The sequence below is a fragment of the Chelonia mydas genome, chromosome 5 (assembly GCF_015237465.2).
Source record: "Chelonia mydas isolate rCheMyd1 chromosome 5, rCheMyd1.pri.v2, whole genome shotgun sequence".
Classification (NCBI taxonomy): Eukaryota; Metazoa; Chordata; order Testudines; family Cheloniidae; genus Chelonia; species Chelonia mydas.
This window is the reverse complement of record NC_051245.2, coordinates 126,986,052-127,011,985: the sequence shown is the minus strand read 5'-3', so window position 1 is coordinate 127,011,985 and position 25,934 is coordinate 126,986,052. Positions and strand designations below refer to the sequence as shown.

The window sequence follows — 25,934 nt, the reverse complement described above, 5'->3', positions numbered from 1 at the left end:
ATACTGCACACAAGCACTGACGTGAAACAAACAGAGATTAAAATACTAGGAACATAAAATTGGTTTTATGGATCAGACATCTAATTGAGTATTTTGCCTCCAGTATTGACAAGTGTCAGATCCTTCAGAGGAAGACTAAGACTTCCCCCCTAAAGAATACACCAAGTCCACTGTGTAGTATCATACATTGAGGGAAAAAATTCCTTCTTGACTCCAGCAATCAACCATTTTATGCCTTGAAGCATAATATTTGATTATCTTATTAGGTTAGCTTAGATAACCTAATAAGTAATAAAACTGTCCTGCCCTAGCAGTCTATCCGAAGTGAAGAATTCCCACAATGATGAACTTCACAGGTTGGCCATATGCTGAATTAAGTCTTATGAGTTTTATTACCCTTCAATTTCTTTAGGGACTTTAGATGTCCACTCATTTTTTTATTTTGGGACAGGTAACAAAGGAAGAGCAACTCCTCTTTTATTATGTCTTTCATAATTGTGAACAGTCTATTAAACTTCCTCTAACTTTTCTCATTTAGAATCTGAATAATCCTAGTCGTCACAATCTCTTGTGCAGTGTGTAAATCCAAACATACTTCTTACAGTCTGTCATAAATATAAAGGGAAGGGTAGCCACCTTTCTGTATACAGTGCTATAAAATCCCTCCTGGCCAAAGGCAAAATCCTTTCACCTGTAAAGAGTTAAGAAGCTAAGGTAACCTCGCTGGCACCTGACCCAAAATGACCAATGAGGGGACAAGATACTTTCAAATCTGGGGAGGGGGGAAGAAGGCTTTTGTCTGTCTGTCTGTGTGATACCTTTGCCGGGAACAGATCAAGGATGCAAGCTCTCCAACTCCTGTAAAGTTAGTAAATAATCTAGCTAGAAAATGCGTTAGGTTTTCTTTGTTTTTTGGCTTGTAAATTTGCTGTGCTGGAGGGAATGTAGATTCCTGTTTTTGTGTCTTTTTGTAACTTAAGGTTTTGCCTATGTTTTGAATCTGATTACCCTGTAAGGTATTTACCATCCTGATTTTACAGAGGTGATTCTTTTACCTTTTCTTTAAATAAAATTCTTCTTTTAAGAACCTGATTGATTTTTCATTGTTCTTAAGATCCAAGGGTTTGGGTCTGTGTTCACCTGTACCAGTTGGTGAGGATATTATCAAGCCTTCCCCAGGAAAGGGGGTGTAGGGCTTGGGGGGATATTTTGGGGATGGGGGGGGAAGACGTCTCCAAGTGGGCTCTTTCCCTGTTCTTAGTTTAAATCGCTTGGTGGTGGCAGCGTACCAGGTTTTTAACCTAAGCTGGTTCCCAAGGCAAGAAAGAAATCTGTGCCTTGGGGAAGTTTTAACCTAAGCTGGTAAGAATAAGCTTAGGGGGTCTTTCATGCGGGTCCTCACATCTGAACCCTAGAGTTCAGAGTGGGGAAGGAACCTTGACACAGTCGTTGGTGCCTTCCTCTGAGCGGTTTCATTTTCTACTCTTTATCTTTAGAGACAGCACAATCAACTATGGGGGAAACAAAACACAGAAACGCAACTACATGAAAAAGCAAAGGGAGGGCAGACACAAATAGGGAAACGAGAACACCATTTATCTTCTCTAAGCAGCCACCAGATGCACACACCATCAATCAAAGTCTGCACGTGAAGGGGTAAATGTTTGAAAGACTTGAGAAGTGCAAGTACAGATGTGCATGTAAACAAGAAAGTGAACAAATAGGAGGCGGCGGTGCACATAACGGTGAGAAATGTGTTGAGGGACAAACAAAGCATGTGCTTGCCTAAAACTGGAGCTTGCTCAACTGAGGCAGGTTGGGGACATGGCTCAGAAGACAAGCATGCATAACTTAATTTTAAAGTTGTGCAGATGTTATTAGGCATATGCAGCTTCAGCCTGATAGCAAGAGGCATCGTGAGGCTTATTGTCATTTCCTTGTAGACTGTCTGGTTAAAACACTGCCATACGAAAGAGGTAGCAGCTGAGTTAGGAATCACGTTAGCCTTCCTATGGGGAGTCAGAACTGAGTCTCTGAGTTCCCCAAACAGTCTCCTCTCTCAAAGGAAAATAAGGTAAAGTGGATGTCTGTGCCTTCATCACTGGGGTCTGGCCTCTTAGGATGATCTCTCCTGTATCCAGCACCACCCTTCCCTCTCTGTTTCCCGCTGTACCATTGTAGCACCAACAGCAGGAGTTTTTATCTAATACACTGGTGAGTGTTTTACAAGGACTTTCCATTCGCTGTTGTGTATCTTAGGGCATGAGGAGGAACTACTCTAACTTACAATGACTCAGGGACCCTTTCTCCCACTTTCACCAACAGCAGATGAGCATATTTTTCTTAGAGCTAGTGGATGCAAAATACGCAGTCTGAACTTACCCAGTTCATACACTCATTCAGCCACCTTCCTTAGAATCAATCAGTTAGGCTTTGTGGGCACTTACACAGCTCCTGACTAATTTCTCCTACCTTTCGAACAAGGGCAAGGTTTGCCTCTTTCTATATAATGTAGAAATTGGAGGAAATGATGATCTCCTCTTAGATATAGTGCAAGCAGAAAAAAAGGCTGAACAAAGAAATTATTCATTGCAAATTATATCCTTTGCTCTAGTAAATAACAAATTTCAGAAGATATAATACTGAAATAGAGAATGTGAACTGCTTAGAGTCCCCTCACTGGACAGAAAGACCACTGACACCTGAAAATACACTAGAGGAACTAGAAAAAATACCATGTCAAAACCAAACACGTTTTACCTTGCACACACTTTGACAAATCACGTAAATTAAATACATAATGGGATTTTGCAGGTGTTGGGAGAAGATCAATGCTCATTCTTTGATATATTTCAACAGCAGCATCTACTATACTTGTTGCAGTCTGCTTTACTGCTGGAGAGAATTCAGCCAAAAAGCCCTTTAAGATTGCCTATATCCAGAACAACAACACAAAAAGTAAGAGACACTTTAGAACTAAACATAAGGGACATTTTTATTTTCTTTGCAGTCATAAAATGCTGAAAAGTTTGGTTTTTATTGAAATGAGCTGTGATTCCAATCTGTAATAATTTCAAGGTATTTAATTTGAAAAGTTAAGATACTATATTAATTTGATCAAGACTTTAAACAATGGGTACCCAAAAATTAGACTCCTAAATCCATGTTTAGACACCTAAATAAGTGGCTGGATTTACAAAAGTGCAGCACACCCAGCGGCCATCAATCAAGTATTGTGGGCTTAGCTCGGGTGCCAAGGGGAGTAGCTAGAGTGCTTTGCACTATGGCTCTTCCGGGCTGCAGGGTAGCATACTAGGAGCCACACAAGGGTGCAATAAATCGGAGCAGTCCCAGGGACAATGCTAATTTATGCTGGTGTCCATGCCAAACCCAAGAACAGACCAGAATTAGGGAGAAGCAAGGGCAGCTGAAAGCGACCCTTACTGCACCTGAAGAATCCTTTTATAAGGCACAGCTTGGAAGCTGGCCCAAAGATCTCTTTGGCCAGAGGACAGAGATGCAAAATAGGGTATTGAGTGATGGGTTAAAACGAGTGTGGAGGATAAAAAAGAAGTGCACGGAGGGAAAACTAAATCAACCACCCCAAACAAATGTGACTTTTAAGAAAATATTTTGGTGAATCAAAAAAACAAACAAACTTCAAGTACATGAAAAAACATATAAGGAAAAACATCTGATCTATCAAAATAAACAGAGAAGTGACACTTGTTTGTCAAAAAGCTGTTGACTGAGTTACTGGAAACCAGTGAATACATAGAGACCCATTGTCCTTGGGCATAAAGGTGGCAGGATTGGACCCATAAAAAGGAAAATTCCTAAGAAAAATATTAAGTTATGAGAGTGTTCCCAATAACCTAGAAGCAGGGCACTATAATAAATATCAATATTTATCCATCCTTATGTTCAATTATGCACGGCAGCTATTGAATAATGCACAAATGTTAGACAATTTTTAGCCAATTAAAGTAATACGTTTACAGAAACTGAAGAGAAGAAGGAAATATTTAAGGTTATATTTAAATAAAGAAAAAGACACTGAACACAACTGAAATAAAAATACCTTAGAAGGTTAATGACTAATAATTTTAAATATATGCTTCTTCCTGGCTCTGTGGGCTTGATCCAAAGTCCACTGAAGTCAGTGGAAAGATGCCTCTTGACTTCAAAGGGCTTTGGATCAGGCTCTTTGTGCATCTAGCCTCAGTCTCCAAAATCAAATTTCAATTCACCTTAAGAATTTGCAAAAGTTCCAATGTGACACATATTCCTAAACTCTTAACTATAGGACCACATTGCAGTATGACAGAGTACACAAATGAATATGTTTTCGATTCCTTAGGGCCACGCAGAAGTTGCTACTGACCTGAAAAATTTGTTTAAGGCTGTGCTCCGAGGGTGTTGGAAGGCACAGCATGGCAAAGTGTCTTATGAAACGTGGAGTTACTGGATTACGACCACCGCCTGGGGGTGCACAAGCTGATGCAATTGTTACATCCTACAGAAGGGAAATTCAGGCACAATTTGCACCAAACAGAATACTCAGTAATTTGTTTAATTATGCAAACACTGTTACTTATACATTTAGTATCCATATCTTTAGCAAGCTCCTGGTAAAGCAAATGTGATTTTCTCCCATCCCTTTTTTTTTTAACTGGTATTCAAAATAATTCATTTATGAAAGTCCTTCAAGCACAACAGCATGTCCCAAAAGAGACATGGTCAGTGCTGGCCAGCTCATTACTCCTCTTTCCCTACTCTGCCCAGTCCCCATATTTTGTCTCACACAGTCACACATAAGAGAGACATTAACTAGAGTAGTGGAGTCCCCCATCCTATAGCGTTCTCACTGTGGGCTACGTTTTGATTGCTCACAGCTGACCACACAGTCGCAGGGCAGGGGAAAATAAGGAACCTCCCTTCCTGTAGCATGGCCCAAATGAGGCCCATGCAAAATTGCAGCTCCTTCACTCAGGAGAGCACAAGGGTTGCTACTGTGTTGCTCTCTCCTGAGAGCAATGGGCCAAAAAAGGGGTGGAGAAGGCTGGAGAGTAGACAGAGCCATGGCTGGCAGCAAAGTGAGGTATGCTGGAGCCACTTAAAGGCTACAGTAGACCATGCTCCCCACAGCATACCCAGAGAGCTTTGGGAGGCATTCTGTGGCAGGATATTTCCTGATGCTCCCTCAGGGTGTCACAGATCCACACTAACTTAACTAGGGTTGTCAACTTTCTACTCGCACAAAACCAAACACCCTTGCCCTGCCCCGTCCCTCCTCCAAGGTCCCGCCCCTTCTCTGAGTCCCCACCCCTGACTCACTCCATCCCCCTCTCCCTCGGTCACTCGCTGTCCCCACCTTCACTCACTTGCTCATTTTCACCAGACTGGCTCAGGGGGAGGGGGTTAGAGTAGGAGTGGGGTGGGGAGGAGGGCTCCGGCTGTGGGTGTGGGGCCAGATATGAGGAGTTCAGGGTGAAGGAGGGGGCTCCGGGCTGAGGCAGTGGGTGGGATGCTGGGGGGGGGGGGTTTGCGGGCTCTGGGGTGGGGCGGGGATGAGGGATTTGTGGTGCAGGAGGGGGCTCCAGGCTGGGAAGTGGAGCTGAAGGGTTTGGAGTCTGGGAGGGGGCTCCAGGCTGAGGCAGGGGGTTGGGGTGTGGGAGGGGATATGGGCTCTGGGCTGGGGATGTGGGTTCCACGGTGGAGCCAGAAATGAGGGGTTCAGGGTGTGGGAGGGGGCTCTGGGCTGGGGCAGGAGGTTGAGGTGCAGGGGGGGTGAGGGCTCTGGCTGGGGGTGCAGGCTCTGGTGTGGGACTGGGGATGATGGATTTGGGGTGCAGGAGGGGGCTCTGGGCTGGGACCAAGGGGTTCGGAGGGCAGGAAGGGGATCAGGGCTGGGGAAAGGGGCTGGGGCATGGGGTGGTGAGGGCTCTGGCTGGAGGTGTGGACTCTGGGGTGGGCCTGGGGATGAGGCGTTTGGGATGTGGGAGGGGGCTCCAGGCTGGGACTAAGGGGGTATCAGGGCTGGGGCATGGGGTGGTGAGGGCTCAGGCTGGAGGTGTGGACTCTGGGGTGGGGCTGGGGATGAGGGGTTTGGGATGTGGGAGGGGGCTCCAGGCTGGGACTAAGGGGGTATCAGGGCTGGGGCAAGGGGATGGGGCGTGGGAGGGGGTTGGGGTGCAGGCTCCTGGCAGCACTTACCTCAGGCAGCTCACGGAAGCAGCAGCATGTCCCCCCTCCAGCTCCTACGTGGAGGCACGGCCAGGCAGCTCTGCACACTGCCCTGTCCACAGGCATCATCTCCACAGCTCCCATTGGCCACAGTTCCCGACCAATGGAAGCTGCGGAGCTGGTGCTTGGGCAGCACATGGAGCTCCCTGGCTGCCCCTATGCCTCGGAGTCGGAGGTGGGACATGTCACTGCTTCCGAGAGCCACAAGGAGCCTGCCTTAGCCCAATTGCACTGCCAACCAGACTTTTAACGGCAGTGCTGACCAGAGACACCAGGGTCCCTTTTTGACCAGGTGTTCTGGTTGAATAGAGTTCCCAGGTGTCCAGTTTTCAACATGGGGAGGGGCCTTGTGGCTAAATACCATAGTTTACCCCTATATAGTATGTATATCTACCACATTACTACAGCTTAAACTTGAAATCCTTTGGTGGGAGCTACACATTGTGAGAAGAAAGGAAATTTCTTTCTGAATGATAGTAAGAGGTTGCCCAATTTCAAAATCGCTCTGGGCAACCTAACCTTCTGCTGCTATCCTATGAACAATACAGATGTTGGGTGCTGGGACTGGGACATCTGAAGAAATTCAGCCAATCATCAAACTGTACACTTGACTTCAGTCTATATACTGGTCAAAAATGGTATAAAAGTCTTGGCTGATTTTTCTTAACAGTCCAATCTTTGCTCTGAAATGCTTTGATAATCTGCACAAACACTGGGTTTCAAATGACAACTCAGTTACTAAACTAAGAGTAGAACTCTAGAAGTGGGTAGCTGCCTCTTCATCTTTTGAAAACAGTGTTTGAAACAAAAAGTTAAAACAACATCTGTTTTAACACTTTTTTGACAATCCCTTCTTCAGTTTATTTGGAGTTTAGGCATATCAAAAGACTTAGCCACAATTGCAAAAACAACCCTAAGTCCAACTGTCAACTTCTGGCAGCTGAGGAATGGAATTCTCTCTCATCAAATTCTTGGCTTGTGGCTGAAGGCAGAGGAATGCTATATTGCATTATGCTATATTGCAAGGGAGGAAAGAAGAAATACTTACTGGTTAGTATCAGAGTCATTATTCAGAGAGAGGGACTAAATCCAGAAACTGACATCTACGCCAACACCTTCAAGGGTTGTTAGAAGAAAATCTCAGACCCTCATTCCCTGGACTGAAAGAAGCTTGAAAGCTACAGGAACAGCACATACTTCACACTGTTCTCATGTTATTGCCTCAAGGAGCAGTGATAATGGGCTTCAGAGGGAAATGTGTCCTCCTTGGACAGAAGGGGTGTCAATGCTAAACAGGGCTAAAGGGTAGGCAGTGCAGAGGGATGAAAATGGAAGTGTTCTGGAGGATCTCTCACACACACACAAAGCTCAAAACTTTGGAGTATGAATACAAAGGTACATTTAAAAAATCCAAGTGATGTTTAGAAGCAATGCAGAGTTAGAGCATATTAACCGTACACAAAGAATACAATTAACTTTATCAAATTCACAGGATAGTTAGATAATCTAAAAGCTGGGATGACCTGTATTTCTTTCCAAAATAGTTTCTCTCTGTCATAGAATCCTCCAAAATCTTGGTACTGCCGAAGTAGCTCAATCGGAGGCTGAGAACCATACCGATCCAATTTAGGCATGTTTAGATCATCCACAAACAAAACAACTCTTTTTTTTCCTGGTGCTCCTAAGAAATAAAAATATAAAAGGCAGACAAATCAGTGCTGGTAATTTCCATTTATGAAATAAAAATTCCAAGTACAAAAAATAAAGCCTTAGGCTATTTACACTGAGCCCTGGTCTACACTACAAATTTATGGCAGTGTAACTACGTCACTCACATCCCTGACTTAGTTATACTGATCTATGTGTATACTGACCTATGCGTGGTGTAGACAGGGCTATGTTGCCAGGAGGGCTTCTCCCCTCGACACAGCCACCGCCTCTCTGAGGTGGAATACCTTCGCCAATGAGAGAAGCTCTCCCCTTGACATAGGCTGAGTCTTCAGTAAGTGCTATGGCAGCTGTAGCAGCCACAACTTCAAAGTGCCGACTCCACAGACACTTTTAGAGCACTAGCTTGAGCCCTACCAGCCCAAGTCTGTCGATCCGGGCTGGGAGGCTTGCTCCAAAATGCTGAGAAGACATTATGGAGGTGCCTTAGCAGCTCCACAGTTAAGGTTGCATTGAGTTTCCCACTTAAATTGTTTTGTGAATTCAAATTCTGTGAAACTGTGCACAGAAATCATTCTTAAACACGGTCTATTTCAAGGAGAACACATTTTCATTTTTTCTAGGTACTTGTCACACTCTTTAGAGCCTTCTTTGTACAACTTTGCAAGACATTAAATCACTCCTGTTGGTAATTTTTCCAGAGACCTTAATGGTTTTTGGGGATCCCTAATGTAGCAATATCAAAAATACCAAATTTCGAACAGGACTTCAGCCTACAAAAAAGCCCAACATGGTAATTTATTGGGAAAACTCAAAATACAGTTATCGGGCTTCTTCATCACAAACCTGTTTAATATTTTGCCATGAAGACCCATGAAGCATTGCATCTTCATGGAGGATTTATTTTCCCACACATTGCCTCCACAGCTCACTGCCATGTTTTCTCTGGTTCCAAGGCTTCATCCCTTGGTAGCTCCTCACCCTAGATGCCACTGTGCCATCCATGCCCCACAGACTGTCTTGAACGTGAAAACATTCCACACTGGAAGTCCCAGGCTGACATACCAAATTAGATCCATTAGACCAGGTCTACAAGCTGGTGATCCACAGGAAACTGGCAGATAGAGAATCTGCCTTTGTAGTGGAGCTACAAGCTCTGCTTCTGAGACAGCATTGGCTGCATGACTCCCACCCTCCTTGTCTACTGCCACCATGTCTTAACCCATATTACACATAAATGAACATCATGGGGGTAGGGAAAGGGAGAGAGCTACCGAGAAAGTTGCTTGAGAAGTAGAACCTGCAGCTCCACTAGGGAGCCAGCTCATCTCTCTGAAAAACCTTTTGCAGTTTGCCGGCAATCTATCAGACAGACATTCCAACAGCCAAGGATTATCATTACAATTTAGTCACAGAGGTCACGGCAGTCATGTATTCTGTGACTTTACTGGACCTCCCTATCTTCTTTGGCTGTCAGGGATTGAAGCCAGGGCTGGAGGCAGCACTGTGCACCCCTGCCCTGCAACTGGGGCTGAAACCAGGACCCTGCAGCCCCTGCCCCGTGGCCTGGACTGCAACAGGAGCCATGCGCCCCCCTCACAACTTCCCAGGGCCTTGCACAGTCTTCCCCACTGGCTGTGGCCATGGCTGCACACCCCTGTCCTGCAGCTGTGGCCAGCTCCAGAGTGGGGGCTGCGCCCCTCCCCCTTCAAGCCTCAGTTCTGCAGCTTCCGCCAGGGGCTGCAGCAGGGGCTGTGCATCCCCCTCGCAGCTTCCCAGAACCATACACCCCCTTCCCCCCTGCTGCAGCTGGGGCTTGGAGGGGGCTGCAGCTGGGGCTGCACACCCCTGTCCTGCAGCTGAGGTCAGCTCCAGAGTGGGGAATGTGCACCTCCAATGGCTCTGCCCCATGCTGAGGCCAATGGAACCAGGGCTGTGCCCCCTGCCATGGCAGGGGGATCAGCCTGTCAGTCTGTCCCCGTCCCCCTATGGGATTCTATTCCTCCCCTCTACCTAGTGCTGTCCCCTGGTTATTTTTAGTAAAGTCACACACAGGTCATGGGCTCCATGAATTTTTGTTTATTGCAGGGAGGCAGGTGTGCAGGGCAAGGGGGTTCAGGAGAAGGCCTGGGGATTGGGGCTCCTAGTTGACTCCCCAGCATCTTCTGCACACTCACCCCTACTTCTCTATCTAGACCTGTTCCATGGCTCCCAATGTCCTGCCCAGCTCCCTAGTTCCATGGCCTCCTTCCATCCCCTACTCCTCTAACTCTATTCTACACTGAAATAATTTTAATATTCATGTATTTTAGTTAAGTTTAAGAATCCACAATGTACACATCATATTTCCCATAATCACACTCAAACACACAACCTGATATCTGACCACATACTTTTTCATGTTCATGTACAAATAATACATTGCAGATTTGGCACTAAACATATGTATTTTAATCTATCCAAAGTCAGAGTTCAGGTTGTGCATTTGAGTATAATTACAAAGAAGGGGGTGTTTGCACTGTGGGTGGTTACATCTTAAAACTGAAAGGGAATTTGCTGTGGAGTGGAAGAAGTCATTATGCAAGGTAGCCTATTTCCCCTTGTTTTTTCCTTCCCCCCCCCCCCCAGACGTTCTGGTTAAACTTGGATTTATGCTGGAAGTGGCCCACCTTGATTGTCATGCACAGTGTGGGGAGAGTGGTCAGTTTGGATGAGCTATTGCCAGCAGGAGAGTGAGTTTGTGTGTGGGGGGGGGAGGGTGAGAAAACCTGGATTTGTGCTGGAAATGGCCCACCTTGATTATCATGCACATTGTAGGGGGAGTGGTCACTTCGGATGAGCTATTACCAGCAGGAGAGTGAGTTTGTGTGAGTATGGGGGTGGGGGAGTGAGAAAACCTGGATTTGTGCTGGAAATGGCCCACTTTGATTTTCATGCAGGTTGTAAGGAGAGTGGTCACTTTGGATAGGCTATTACCAGCAGGAGAGTGAGTTTGTGTGTGTGGTTTTTGGAGGGGGGTGAGGGGGTGAGAGAACCTGGATTTCTGCAGGAAATGGCCCACCTTGATTATCATACGCATTGTGAAGACAGTGGTCACTTTGGATGGGCTATTACCAGCAAGAGAGTGAGTTTGTTTGTGGGAGGGCGGAGGGTGAGAAAACCTGGATTTGTGCTGGAAATGGCCCAACTTGATGATCACTTTAGATAAGCTATTACCAGCAGGAGAGTGGGGTGGGAGGAGGTATTGTTTCATGGTGTCTGTGTATATAATGTCTTCTGCGATTTCCACAGTATGCATCCGATGAAGTGAGCTGTAGCTCACGAAAGCTCATGCTCAAATAAATTGGTTAGTCTCTAAGGTGCCACAAGTCCTCCTTTCCTTTCTATAATTGTGTTTAGTTATTGTGAATTGAGGTTGGAAAAGGTGTGAACTGAGGTGGGTGTGGATGTTGTTGATTTCTTTTACTTTTAGTAATTTTGTTGTAAGAAATATACTTGAGCAAACTTAACTCTAAGATAAGGATGTTTTTAGTGTGGAAAATGTAAATATATCATTCAAGAATCCCCTTGTAAATCATTGTATATGACAACTTTTCACACTACTCAATATTATAAAAACTGTTAACAGATTTTAAAGCTTTTGTACTTCAATACTGCCCTCAAGTGTAAAACTGCAAGAACTACATCATTTAATAGAAATGAAGCTTCACTTCTTGTATTCCAATTTAACAATAAATTTTCCTGGAAGTTAGCCCTCAGAAACATCATACTTTGAACTAAAATACCAGACACACATTTTTATACTACTGCAATTAAGATAAGCAAATAGATAAAATTAAAAATCATTACCTAAAATATTTTTTCTTTTCTTTTCTAATTTGGATTCGATAATCTCTTGTGTCCTAGCAGATGATGTCTGAGCAGAGAAGTTTAGGTAAACAGGAACATAGCCTGCTTCTTCTTGTATTCGGTTTAGCAATCCCCTTGCAACTACAGACTTTAATTACAAAAAAAATAAGTAATAATAACTGCCTTATACACAAAGTTGCACACACACACACACACCCTCTCTTTATTGTTCTATTATGCAATCACTTTGGTAAATTGCACAGTCCTACAACAAATAATATAATGAAATTAATCAAATGAGTAGAACAGTGGGCCAGATCTTACTTCCACTCTCAGCCTCTCCCCTGATGATCCTCTCTAGCTCCATAGGAGCATAGTGAGTACCCCCAAAATCTGTCCTCCAGCTATAGGAGTACAGGAGCCGTTGCTGTTTCCTACACTGTTTCCTGGCTGTTGCTTAGGAACAAAGGAATCACCATACTAGATCGAACCAGGCTCCATCATCCATCTAATTTAGTATCCCATCTCTGACGGTGGTCAGTACTAGCTGCTTCAGAGAAAGTATGTGCTACAGTATGCAGTTGCAGGATAACTTGCCTGCAGTTTTATTTTTATTAGTTTCCATTTTCCCTTCTTGTGGATCCTAACATCGTGTTTGCTTTTCTGACTGCTACTGCACACTGAGCAGAGCTCTTCATTGAGCTGTATGCAATGATGCCAAGGCCCCTAACCTAAACTGTTTGTTAATTTAGAAGTCCACAAGGTTAATTTAGAAGCCCACAAGGTAGTTCAAATTATTCCCTCCACTGAGCACTACTTTGCATTTGTCAACACTGAATTTCATCTGCCATCATGTCGCCTATTCACTGAGCTGGGTCAGGTCCCATGAAGTTCCTTAGTCTTCTCTAGTTCTGACTAATCTAAATAATTCTGCATCATCTGCAAGGTAGGACACCTAACTTGTCACCAGGTATTAAACAACACAGGACCTAATATGGAATCTTGAAGCACCCTGATGTTAACCCTTTACTATAACAAAAATTGCCCATTTATTTCCACTCTTTGGTTTCTGTCTCTTAGCAAGTTTCTGATCCATGACAATACTTTGACTCTTAAACCTTATTTTCTTTAGCAGCTTCTTTTGTGGGACTTACTTTGTCAAAGACCAAATAAATTAGGACAATTAGTTCTCCTTTATCCACTGTTTTTTGGCACTTTTGGAGAATTCTAGCAGATCAGTGAGGCTCAATTTTCCTTTGCAGAAGTCTTGCTGTTTAGACACTATCGTATTATGATTTCCTAAATATGTCATAATTCTGTTTGTAATTGTTGTTTTAAACAATGTACCAGATATAAAAGTAAAGGTTACTGGTCTGCAGTTCCTTGGATCATCCCAAACACCTTTTAAAAAAATATAGATACAACATTCGCTACCCTCCAATCATCCAGCACAGCAGCAGATTTTAATGGGACATTTCATATTTTAGCCAGCTGCTCAGCCAATTTTTTCTTAAATTCCTTCAGAACTCTTGGCTTAAAACCACTTGGACCAGGTGACTTTTTGCTTTTTAATTTATCTGTCTGTTCCAGCTCCTTTTCTTTAGATGTCTTAATCTTTAATAGCGCATTGTCAGTGCTACCGGAAAAGAGTAGTTCTGGGATTGGCATCTCCCCAACATCTTCTGTGGTGAACACTGATAGTAAAGCAATCGTTTAGCTTCTGCATCTTAGGAATCCACCCACCAACCCGCTGCCCAACCACCTCTCCTTTCCCCTTCCCTCAGGAATCCCCAAACCTGTATCCCAGTTGCCCCTTTCCCTCAGAAGTTCCCCTGCCCACATCCCAAATGCACTCCCCTAACAGCCCTGTCTTAATTAATACTAAATGTAATTCCTTTCATTGGCTGAGTGAAGGTAGGCCCTTCACTCAACTTGGTGCCCTTTCTCTGTCTCTCTGTAATGCCACAACTTTTGAAAACCACATCAGATCAATTTTAAAACTTCAGGGAATATTCTAGGCATCAACAGGCAAGACCCTACTGATTTTGGTGAAAAGCCTGATTTCCACTAAAATCACCATTTGGCCCATCAGGATACAGGGCTCAGGCAGTGACCTCAGAGAGGCCTGTAGAATGGGAGCAGAGTCACTCTGGACAGGGATGCAGGTAGTGATCTTACAGAGGCATGTGGGAAAGGAGCAGTGTCACTCTGGATACAGGGTTGAGGCAGTGACCTCAAGGTTAGGGTGAGAGTGAGGGCAGATTCCTCTCCCCACTCTGGTCACCCCACCCTCACCACCCAGCTGGACCTCTTTCTCCTGCTCCTCTCAGGCTCTCTCCAACCGGACCTCTTGCACCCCACCCCCACTCTGGTCAGACCCCTACTGATTTGGAAGATAATCTGACAATCTGAAAACTGGAAAAGTTTGATTTAAGTGGACATCAAAATTTTCCAATTTTCATCCAAATCAGTGGACTCTGACCAGAGTTGGGGGTGGGGGGAGGGAGTTGAGGGATCCAGCTGTAGTGGGGGTGAGGGTCTGGCAGGATGTACAGGTCAGCCTACATAAGCAACCAAGTGTGTGACCCTCCAGTGTTAATCAAGTGACCCTATTGCTATCCAAAGGATTCTTACCTTGCCGACCCCAGTAATTCCTGTGAGCAATACGGAATGTCTGACGGCTAACAACTTTTCCATTAAGTAGCCATAACGCACAGTGTCTGTGGTTGGAACAAGCATTTCAAAAAATGGCACTTGTCTGCTGTACTTGAAAGTAGGTATAATCCTCTCCCAGAGATCCAGTCGTCTATTATCAAAATCCATGTAAACACTCCACAGATCTCCAGAGGTTGGAAGCTAGAAGGACAAAATAATCCTAAACAGTACTTCATAATAATAATAAAAATATTATATCTTAAAATTCAAATGCCTTTACATCTCTGCATTCTCCAGTGACATGTAGTAAACCAGTAACTGAATTTCCATCTTTTCCATGCTGTTCTCTATTCGGTTATTGCCCAGACTGATTGCAGAATCTTACATTTAAATATTTTGGTGATTCTTTATCACGAATAGCATGCAGGTACCATGCTCATCTTGTTCCATAGAAAAATGGCACCAAACTGAAGAGTATTTGATTGATCGAATGACTCTAAGTATTAAAGGTTTCAAAGTAGCAACCGTGTTAGTCTGTATCCGCAAAAAGAAAAGGAGTACTTGTGGCACTTTAGAGACTAACAAATTTATCTGAGCATAAGCTTTCGTGAGCTACAGCTCACTTCATCGGGTGCATTCAGTGGAAAATACAGGAGGGAGATTTATATACACAGAGAACATGAAACAATGGGTGTTACCATACTGTAACGAGAGTGATCAGGTAAGGTGAGCTATTACCAGCAGGAGAGCAGGGGGGAAAAAGCCTTTTGTAGTGATAATCAATGTGGGCCATTTCCAGCAGTTGACAAGAACGTGTGAGGAACAGCTTGAGGGTTGGGGGGTGGAATGAACATGGGGAAATAGTTTTACTTTGTGTAATGACCCATCCACTCCCAGTCTTTATTCAAGCCTAAGTTAATTGTATCCAGTTTGCAAATTAATTCCAATTCAGCAATCTCTCATTGGAGTCTGTTTTTGAAGTTCTTTTGTTGAAGGATTGCCACTTTTAGGTCTGTAATTGAGTGAGCAAAGAGATTGAAGTGTTCTCCGACTGGTTTTTGAATGTTATAATTCTTGACGTCTGATTTGTGTCCATATATTCTTTTAAGTAGAGACTGTCCAGTTTGGCCAACGTACATGGCAGAGGGGCATTGCTGGCACATGATGGCATATATCACATTGGTAGATGTGCGGGTGAACGAGCCTCTGATAGTGTGGCTGATGTGATTAGGCCCTATGGTGGCGTCCCCTGAATAGATATGTGGGCACAGCTGACAACAGGCTTTGTGGCCCCTTGTGGCATGTAGTAGTTTAGATGGTTTAGTGTCCTTTTTCTTTTGTAGCGAAGCAAAGTGTGTGTGTTTAAATGGCTTGTCTAGTTTTTGTAAAGTCCAGCCATGAGGAAGTTTGTGTGGAAGGTAGGTTTTTTATGAGAAACTCCCTGAAAAAGCACAAGAACAAATCCGCACAGACAAAGCCCTGGAACCCCGACCAGGGGTATTCTATCTGCTACTCAAGATCCATAAACCTGGAAATCCTGGACACCCCATCATCTCAGGCATTGGCACCCTGACAGCAGGATTGTCTAGCTATGTAGACTCCCTCCTCAGGCCCTACGCTACCAGCACTCCCAGCTAGCTTCGAGACACCACTGTCTTCCTGAGGAAACTACAATCCATCGGTGATCTTCCTGAAAACACCATCCTAGCACTCTGGATGTAGAAGCCCTCTACACCAACATTCCACACAAAGATGGACTACAAGCCGTCAAGAACACTATCCCCGATAATGTCACGGCAAACCTGATGGCTGAACTTTGTGACTTTGTCCTTACCCATAACTATTTCACAGTTGGGGACAATGTATACCTACAAATCAGCGGCACTGCTATGGGTACCCGCATGGCCCCATAGTATGCCAACATTTTTATGGACGACTTAGAACAACGCTTCCTCAGCTCTCGCCCCTAATGCCCCTACTTTACTTGCGCTATATTGATGACATCTTCATCATCTGGACCCATGGAAAAGAAGCCCTTGAGGAATTCCACCATGATTTCAACAATTTCCATCCCACCATCAACCTCAGCCTGGTCCAGTCCACACAAAAGATCCACTTCCTGGACAATACAGTGCTAGTAAGCGATGGTCACATAAACACCACCCTATACCGGAAACCTACCGACCGCTATGCCTACCTACATGCCTCCAGCTTTCATCCAGACCACACCACACGATCCATTGTCTACAGCCAAGCTCTACGATACAACCGCATTTGTTCCAACCCCTCAGACAGAGACAAACACTTACAAGATCTCTATCAAACGTTCTTACAACTACAATACCCACCTGCTGAAGTGAAGAAATAGATTGACAGAGCCAGAAGAGTCCCCAGAAGTCACCTACTACAGGACAGGCCCAACAAAGAAAATAACAGAACGCCACTAGCCATCACCTTCAGACCCCAACTAAAACCTCTCCAACGCATCATCAAGGATCTACAACCTATCCTGAAGGATGACCCATCACTGTTACAGATCTTGGGAGACAGGCCAGTCCTTGCTTACAGACAGCCCCCAACCTGAAGCAAATACACACCAGCAAGCACACACCACACAACAGAACCACTAACCCAGGAACCTATCCTTGCAACAAAGCCCGTTGCTAGCTGTGTCCACACATCTATTCAGGGGACACTATCATAGGGCCTAATTACATGAGCCACACTATCAGAGGCTCGTTCACCTACGCATCTACCAATGTGATATATGCCATCATGTGCCAGCAATGAATCCCCTGAACACCCATTGTTTCATGTTCTCTGTGTATATAAATCTCCCCACTGTATTTTCCACTGAATGCATCCGATGAAGTGAGCTGTAGCTCACGAAAGCTTATGCTCAAATAAATTTGTTAGTCTCTAAGGTGCCACAAGTCCTCCTTTTCTTTTTTCTAAGTATTAAAGGCAGCGTTGCTTGCTGGATCGCTGGCATTGAGGACTGCCCCACCTTTGTGAAGATATCTGCGGAGGAGTGTCAGCTGATGGGCGTGCTGCAGAGAGGCCAGCAAACCACCCACACTCTGAACCCCTTCCTTCAGCAGAGTAAAGCTCCATGAACTGGTATCAATCTGGCAAAGCTCCTCTTCTGTGGCTCCTGAGAAGATCTCCTTACAGCTGAAGCACCATCTCACCATCTGCTTGGCCTGCTTCCCCAGCTCCACAATTTGGGGTAGTGCTGAAACACAGGCAAGGAGCCAGCCCAGTGGGCCCATTCCCAGAAAAATCCTGTGTTTTGTTTGTTTTCAAATGTCCTCCATGGACAGAATGAGAAGGGAACTGCTCAACAATGACCCCAAAGTGGCTTCGAAGTTATTTGGAAAGGGATTGCTTGGGGGATGGCCAAACCCTGGAGACTTAATGGAGAAGTCTATGGGCATGTCAACATAGAGACATTCAGAAAAGTTAAGGCGAATCAACTAAAGCTGTGGAGTCAATGCATATAAGTTAAAACATGTTAACTCCTCTCCCTGTATGGTTGCTCTCATTCAGAAGCAAAATGGCCTTAGTTGGGAGAATTAAGTTAGAGTGAACTAAACCACTTTACTCCTGAACGAGAGCCTCCACGTGGAGGTTAACACACTTGAATTTATGCACATTCACTTCACATCTTTAGTTGATTCGCCTTAACTTTCCTTAATATCCCCAGACAGACAAGCCCTAAATTGCTTCCTGCATATCCTGGAGAAGAGGTACAACCCCAAGTGTCTTGGATTAGGGGAGAGATAAGGATCCAGAAAAATACACTGTATATCATGGATGTCACCACTTCTAGGTTGGAAGGGGGCAGCTGTCTAACAAAACAGAAACAAGAAAAATGAAGCTGCAGGAGGAATTTAGGACATTACGATTAATGATTCTCCATTGCCATGCACCTTGGGCTCCATTCACAAAAGAACTTAGGCACCTAGCTGCCACTTTAAGTGCCTAAATGCCAGAATCAGGCCTGAGTGGGATTCACAAAGCCCCTGCTCAGCTGCCCCTGAACCCTCCAGAACCTAAATTTTTGCAGTAAAAGTTCCCTAGGCACCTATGTTTCTGTATCTGTGGTCGCTCCATCTCAAAAAAGATATACTGGAATTGGAAAAGGTTCGGAAAAGGTTCAGAAAAGGGCAACAAAAATTATTAGGGGTATGGAACGGCTTCTGTATGAGGAGACATTAATAAGATTGGGACTTTTCAGCTTGGAAAAGAGATGACCAAGGGGGGATATGATAGAGGTCTATAAAATCATGACTGGTGTGGAGAAAGTAAATAAGGAAGTGTTATTTACTCCTTCTCAGAACACAAGAACTAGGGGTCACCAAACGAAATTAATAGGCAGCAGGTTTAAAAAAAACAAAAGGAAGTATTTCTTCACACAACACACAGTCAACCGGTGGAACTCTTTGCCAGAGGATGTTGTGAAGGCCAAGAGTATAAGAGGGTTCAAAGAAGAACTAGATAAGTTCATGGAAGATAGGTCCATCAATGGCTATTAGCCAGGATGGGCAGGGATGGTATCCCTAGCCTCTGTTTGTCAGAAGCTGGGAATGGGCGACAGGGGATGGATCACTTGATGATAACCTGTTCTGTTCATTCCCTCTGGGGCACCTGGCATTGTTCACTGTTCGACGACATGATACTGGGCTCGATGAACCATTGGTCTGACCCAGTATGGCCATTCTTATGAGCATACGCACTGCAACCCCATGCCAGGTGTCCAGACACCTAAGTCCCCTGAACAAGAAACAGGGCAAGATAGGTGTTCCTCTGCCTAATTTGTCTGCATGGCCCAATCCAGTAAGTGTGCTCAGACCTCGCCTACCAGATCAGGCTCCTATCAGGAAGCATACACAAGGCAGGGGGGTTGGGAGTGGGGAGGAGGATGACCTCCCATATAACCTTTAGCCCAGAGGTTAGGGTACTCACCTGGAATGTGGGAGACCCCCATTCTGCCTGAAGGGAGAAGGGATTTGAACGGGGCTCTGCCAACTTTCAGGTGAGTACCCTAGCTACTGACCTATTGGGTACTCTGAGGTGGGGCTCCCTAAGTCTCTCTTGTTCAAGCTGCTCCACTGTGGAAAAACAATGAAGAATTCATCCTCCCCCTCCTTTTCTCCCTCACCACCAGCTTCTTGCAAAAACCACAGAGGCCCTCACCCCAAGAGAGTTGGCAGCCAAGAATCCCCAACAAAGGGAGGCACCTCCCTGCAGCATGGACATAAGCACCTATCTCCGAGAAAGTGGTGGGGCTTAGCACACACCTCTCAGCTTGGCCTCTTCAATTGGCTGGTTTAGGCAAGGAGCCGCCTAGCTTGCTGGCTTTAGTGAATCCCCTGGAGAGGCACCTCTCTCTTCCCATTCATTGTATAGGGAGCCTAGGTGCCGAACTCAGGCTTTGTGAATCCCAGTTACCAGGGTGACACCCAACATCACCACTCCTACATTTCTTTGTCAATCTAGCCCCTCCTGTCATGATTTACACCTGTATAGTGTGAGTGCAAAGCAGGTGTGAAATGCTACCTTTCTAATTTGGTAGCACTTTGTCCTCACTTTGCATCAGTGTAAATGACTGCACAAAGTACAAAGGAATGAAGAATCAGGCCCTGGGTCTTTAAAAAAAAAAGTACCACAGCATCTTTAATGACCACAAATGGTTAGGACTTAGGTTTAAGAAGGAAAGATCCTTTCTGCTACCTCTGCTTGTTACATTATCCCCCTACCTCCCTATGTATAGAAGCTACTGTAAATGCCGTGAGTCAACTTGTTTCTTTACCTTGGCTTCAGGATTGTCCTCAAACTGTTGTCTCACAAATGTATCAAAAACATCCCAGTAGTTTTCCATTAAATTTCCACCCAGTGACCATAAATAGCAGAAAACAAAAGTCTGGCAGACTATGGTTTTTAATTTTGATTGGTCCTATAAAGAAGAAAGATAGTTCATACATTTTGTACATTACTTTTCATTACATCAGTGTCTTAAAAAAAGCGCTGCAGTCATGAAAGCTGAATTAGTATTCAGTACTAACAATACTCATGGAGACTAAGCTCTGCATGTTCTCAATCCAATTCATTTAAAAATGAAAAATGAAAATGAAAAATGTTCAACTTATGAGCCCACCTGGTCATTCTGAATAACACACTTCACAAGTCTACAAACTGAGCTCCGTGCAGCTGAGGTAGGAGACCAGCAGGCTTGGGGAAGGGGGTACAAGGGGCTAGGGCCACAGGGAGGGAGGTATTTTGATAGTATTTTATTTTAAAATGCACTTTTAAATGCAAATTCCAATTTACTCAAGTTAAAACTAGTTTTCAACATTGGTCTAAAAGCTAACATCCCTCTGAACAGAAAGATACCAGTGCCCTTCTAAACAAAGAAACGATCATTTCTGAATATCAGTCAGTTCAGATCATTAATAGATTTCATGATTTCAAATCAAACAACACAAGCTACAAAACAAAAGTTATTGAACATAAAATGTGATTATTCCACATTTAAATTTTATATCAGAATTGTAAGTAAGTAAGTAAGTAAGTAAGTGTTTTCTGCATATCTTGAGTGTATTATATAGTAGTATGTTAAATGCTTATACCATTTTAAGATCAGGGCCTCCTTTTCCAAACAGCAAAGACTCCAGTAAACAACAAAGCGTAGTAACTTTACTGATGTCCACTTGTGGAATAGCTTGTGAGCACTTTTTATTGACAAACTTTAGACCATCATCAACATAGCGACAAAACAGATCAAACAAATGCTGTTTTGCTTCCTCATTTAACTAAAATGAAAACAATATTTTTATGAATACATTTTCAAAAAATTGTTTTGAACAAAGAACACATCATAATAACAAGCTGTACAGCATCCTTGACATCCAGAATATACTGATAAATTTTGTACACATGCACACTCAACACATTTTTATATATTATAGATATACAAATGAAGGATTATGCTGACAGGCGTGTTCCTGCAACCCTGACTCATGTGAGTAATCCTTCTTCTCATGATTTATTCCACTGAAGACAAATAATGAACTGGAATATTTCATGAAGTGGAGAAACACTTAGATGCATGTTCTGCATATTTTTATATATTTTGTACATTTAGATTCCTACTTTATTACAGTTAATTATAATTACTGGTTTATTAAAATGTTACTCTTCATAATAATTTTATTTAATTAATTAAAATAAATAAATAAAAGTGTAAATCCTTGATATTTATTAAATATTAAATATCTGTTGCTAACAAGTTCTTTCAGGGGGAGATTTGGAAGTGTTACATCAGTACGTAAAACTAACTTTTCTGACACTTACTTTTGCAAGACCTGCCATCCAAGTCTGTACATATGGGATCCACTTCAGCTCCTCAGGGTCAATGTATACCATTCCACATCGGCTAACTGTTGCAGGTGAGGCAACCCTCAGATCTTGTACCTGAGGTATATGGATATTGCATGTAAAACATTATACCGTATATTTCAAATGCATGTAACAGAGAAGGTATATTTCCAATTCCCTTAACCCTGAGTTAACTTGTGGACAGGCATTCAATTCAAGTACAAACTGCAATCTACCACCTTATTCATTTTTATTCCCCATTAGCTTCTTGATCTCCACCCTCCATATGCAATTTCCTCATTCCGATCAGAAGACAAAAATGCATAACTGGTAAAGGAGTTTCTCTTTTTTTGGCATGCTGATTCATCACTATCCACCAGAGAGTAAATTATGATCATATTCACACAGGGAACAGCTTTACTTAGCAGTTACGCCAAAAACCAAATTAGTTAAGCATCAATAAATAGGTCTGCTAGTGAAGTGGTTTGGAAACCATGGAAAAACTGTGTCAACAATTTAATATAGCAACTAAATCAGGTTTTTGACATGACAAATCAGGAGAGCGCTCATAACTGCCTTTCAATTTATTCTTTACACAAGAGAGCTTTTCTAGAACAGCTAGAAACGTGAACACCTCACAAATCCTTGGCCACTCTGGAGAGAAAGCTAATGCACAATTTCTTGAATATGTGCAGGTCACTCTTGGCTTGGAGAATTCACTGTTTCCAGACCTTTAGTGGATGTTATTTCTATTTAATCATAGCCGTGAGTTCTTGAACACTTTGATGCTAGGCTCCCAATGCAATACTCATAATTAATAATATGTAGTATTTTCCCAGTTACATCTAGCCAGATCATCATGTCAGTGATCATATTCAACAACCAGAATGCATGCATTTTCAACAGTAATGAGGCTTTTCAATTTGATTAACTTTGGTTAGTTGTTTTCATGGCTGTCTGAATAGTTGCGGCAGTATACTTATCATCCAACTAAATACTGATTCCAATGGAGTACAGTAGGGATGAATCTGGCCTAAAATATCTAGACTAGCTAAACGATACCTAAGTGGGATGTAAGAACCAGAGGGTTTAAACATAAAGGAGGGAAAAGAATTGCTTAGAGTGGCACATTGTTGAGGGTAATCAGGTGATGAGGCGAAACTTAATCCTGACAGGATATCAGAAGAAAATTCCAAACAGTGAAATCTGCTAGGAATCTTTCTAGCTCTCTTTTTTTATGATCTATGAATGATGATATTACCTCAGAAAGGCAACTCAGTTTCTGGGTAAAAATAAGATTGTGTGATCAGGTGACCAAGAGAGATACAATGAAATAACAAGAGTTACTCAAGTCTAATATTAGCTTCTAGGTAATTACCTGATGGCAAAGACTCCTTGGCTTTGACCCTGAATTGCTAACATGTGAAAGAGAAGTCATTCTGGAGAAATCCCCATTCTCATCCTCCATAGAGAGAAAAATAGAGACAGACCAGGACAAAAATTACAAACAAACAGATATGGCTAGATTGTCGGGCTCAATGGGTAGTGATCAACGGCTCCATGTCTAGTTGGCAGCCAGTATCAAGCGGAGTGCCCCAGGAGTCGGTGCTGGGGCTGGTTTTGTTCAGCATCTTCATTGATGATCTGGATCATGGGATGGATTGCACCCTCAGCAAGTTCACGGATGCCACTAAGCTGGGGGGAGGGGTAGATATGCTGGAGGGTAGGGATAGGGTCCAGAATGACCTAGACAAATTGGAGGATTGGGCAGAAAGAAATCTGATGAGGTTCAACAAGGACAAGTGCAGAGTCCTGCACTTAGGAAGGAAGAATCCCATGCACCGTTACAGGCTAGGGACCGACTGGATAAGCAGCAGTTCTGCAGAAAAGGACCTGGGGATTACAGTGGATGAGAAGCTGGATCTGAGTCAGCAGTGTGCCCTTGTTGCTAAGAAAGCTAATGGCATATTGGACTGTATTAGTAGGAGCATTGCCAGCAGATTGAGGGAAGTGATTATTCCCCTCTATTCGGCACTGGTGAGGCCATATCTGGAGTATTGTGTCCAATTTTGGGGCCCCCCACTACAGAAAGGATGTGGACAAATTGAAGAGAGTCCAGCGGAGGGAAACGAAAATGATTAGGGGCTGGGGCACATGACTTATGGGTAGAGGCTGAGGGAACTGGTCTTGTTTAGTCTGCAGAAGAGAAGAGCGAGGAGGGATTTGATAGCACCCTTCAATTACCTGAAGGGGGGTTCCAAAGAGGATGGAGCTAGACTGTTCTCAGTGGTGGCAGATGACAGAACAAGGAGCAAGTTGCAGTGGGGGAGGTCTAGGTTGGATATTAGGAAAAACTATTTCACTAGGAGGATGGTGAAGCACTGGAATGGCTTCCCTAGGGAGGTGGTGGAACCTCCATCCTTAGAGGTTTTTAAGGCCCGGCTTGACAAAGCCCTGGCTGGGATGATTTAGTTGGTGTTGGTCCTGCTTTGAGCAGGGGTTTGGACTAGATGACCTCCTGAGGTTTCTTCCAACCCTAATATTCTATGATTCTATGATAAATTCAGCTGCAGATCATATATCTTATCAATATAACAATATAGTCCCTAAATTAAGTGAAGCAAATCAGGAATATCACAACGAATATTAAATTCCAAGAAATTACAGTACCTCAAACACCATATGGATGGAGGGTGTGAGTTTGATTCTTTCACTGTTTGCCAAGCAAAGCATCTTGTTATCATCCAAAACAGTGTTCAAGTTTTCAATCCACAGTGCATCCACTGGCCCGTCACTGATGATCCACTTGTGATCTTCAGTTGTGTCATTAACAGCTGCTCGAACACTAAGACCCATCAAGCCATCTTTCCACTCCAGAGTTAAATTATTAACTTCACCATACAATTCACCCATTGTAATTGATTTGGGGTTCAGAATATAGGTTTTAACAGGCTGGTAAAAAGGGTTTTCATCACCAGCCCCATGTAAAACTCCTAAAGACTGTGCCAAAATTTGGTAAACTGTAGTTTTTCCACCTCCTGTTGGCCCAACAAGCATAACACCATGCCTTACTAACATGGTTTCATAGAGCTGTATGACTTTATGAACCATGCTTGCTTCAGGCTGCAATCCTTTTGCAAGCATGACATCTATAATTGTTGATTGTAGTATCCCATAGTCATGTTCTGGGATTATGACTCCCGGGAAAAGATCAGAAATAATCCCACTGTCGGAGACAAAAAGAAAAAAAAGTCACTTTTTATTTTTGTTAATTACATTAAACTAATTAAAAATTACATGGATGATGTATTTAGAAACATCCATTTTCATACTGAAATACTCCTTAGAATCATAGAGTATCTGGGTTGGAAGGGCCCTCAGGAGGTCATCTAGTCCAACACCCTTGCTCAAAGCAGTACTAATCCCCAATTTTTTGCCCCAGATCCCTAACTGGCCCCCTCAGGGATTGAACTCACAACCCTGGGTTTGACAGGCCAATGCTCAAACCACTGAGCTATCTCTCCCCTCCATATCCATTCTCGTTTGTTGTTGTTTTCACTTGGACAGCTCTTGTATATAGCTATCACCTAATGTGCTAGAACGGCTGCTCCAGGGCTTAAACCAACATTTTCAAATGTAAGTACCTACAGTTAAGAACTTAAACCTATTTTTAGGTACCTGATCTAGTGACCCAATTTTCAGAGGTGCTGAGAACTGCAGCCCCCCTTGATGTCAATGCAAACCTGCAGCCCCCACTGGTGTCAATGGAAGCTACAGGTACTCAGCACTTGTCAACAAACAAAATAAACAAACAAACCAGGCCTCTCTTAGGCAAAGCACTTAGGCACATGCTTAAGTGCTTTCCTGAACTGGGGCTTTATTGAGGTGCCAATATAGGGATTTAGGTGCTTAACTTTAAACACCCAGCGGATATGTGTGTGCGAGAAAAAATGGGGTAGCACAGGATCGGGTCCAGCATCAGCCCCCACCCCCACCTCGCAGGATCATGGGTCCAGTGACCCCGGCTGCAGTAGGTTTCTGGCACTAGGACCGCAGTGGCAGGCGGGCAGGGTGCGCTGCATGCCTTAGCTCCATGCAGCTGAAGTAGGAGACCAGCAGGCACAGGGAAGGGGGTG

The 25,934-nt window shown here is 43.7% G+C and overlaps 1 protein-coding gene across 1 annotated transcript in view; it reads right to left on the bottom strand.

Moving 5' to 3' along the window:
• Positions 1-25,934, bottom strand: part of DNAH6 (dynein axonemal heavy chain 6) — a 187,537-nt gene that overhangs the window by 106,919 nt on the left and 54,684 nt on the right. The window contains exons 34-42 of the mRNA XM_043547288.1: positions 24,469-25,024; positions 21,775-21,894; positions 21,051-21,233; positions 20,234-20,377; positions 14,398-14,619; positions 11,764-11,911; positions 7,770-7,927; positions 4,385-4,516; positions 2,761-2,932 (exon numbers count right to left, since the gene is read on the bottom strand). Coding sequence (XP_043403223.1) covers positions 2,761-2,932; positions 4,385-4,516; positions 7,770-7,927; positions 11,764-11,911; positions 14,398-14,619; positions 20,234-20,377; positions 21,051-21,233; positions 21,775-21,894; positions 24,469-25,024 — 1,835 coding nt within the window. The remainder of the gene's footprint in view (positions 1-2,760; positions 2,933-4,384; positions 4,517-7,769; positions 7,928-11,763; positions 11,912-14,397; positions 14,620-20,233; positions 20,378-21,050; positions 21,234-21,774; positions 21,895-24,468; positions 25,025-25,934) is intronic.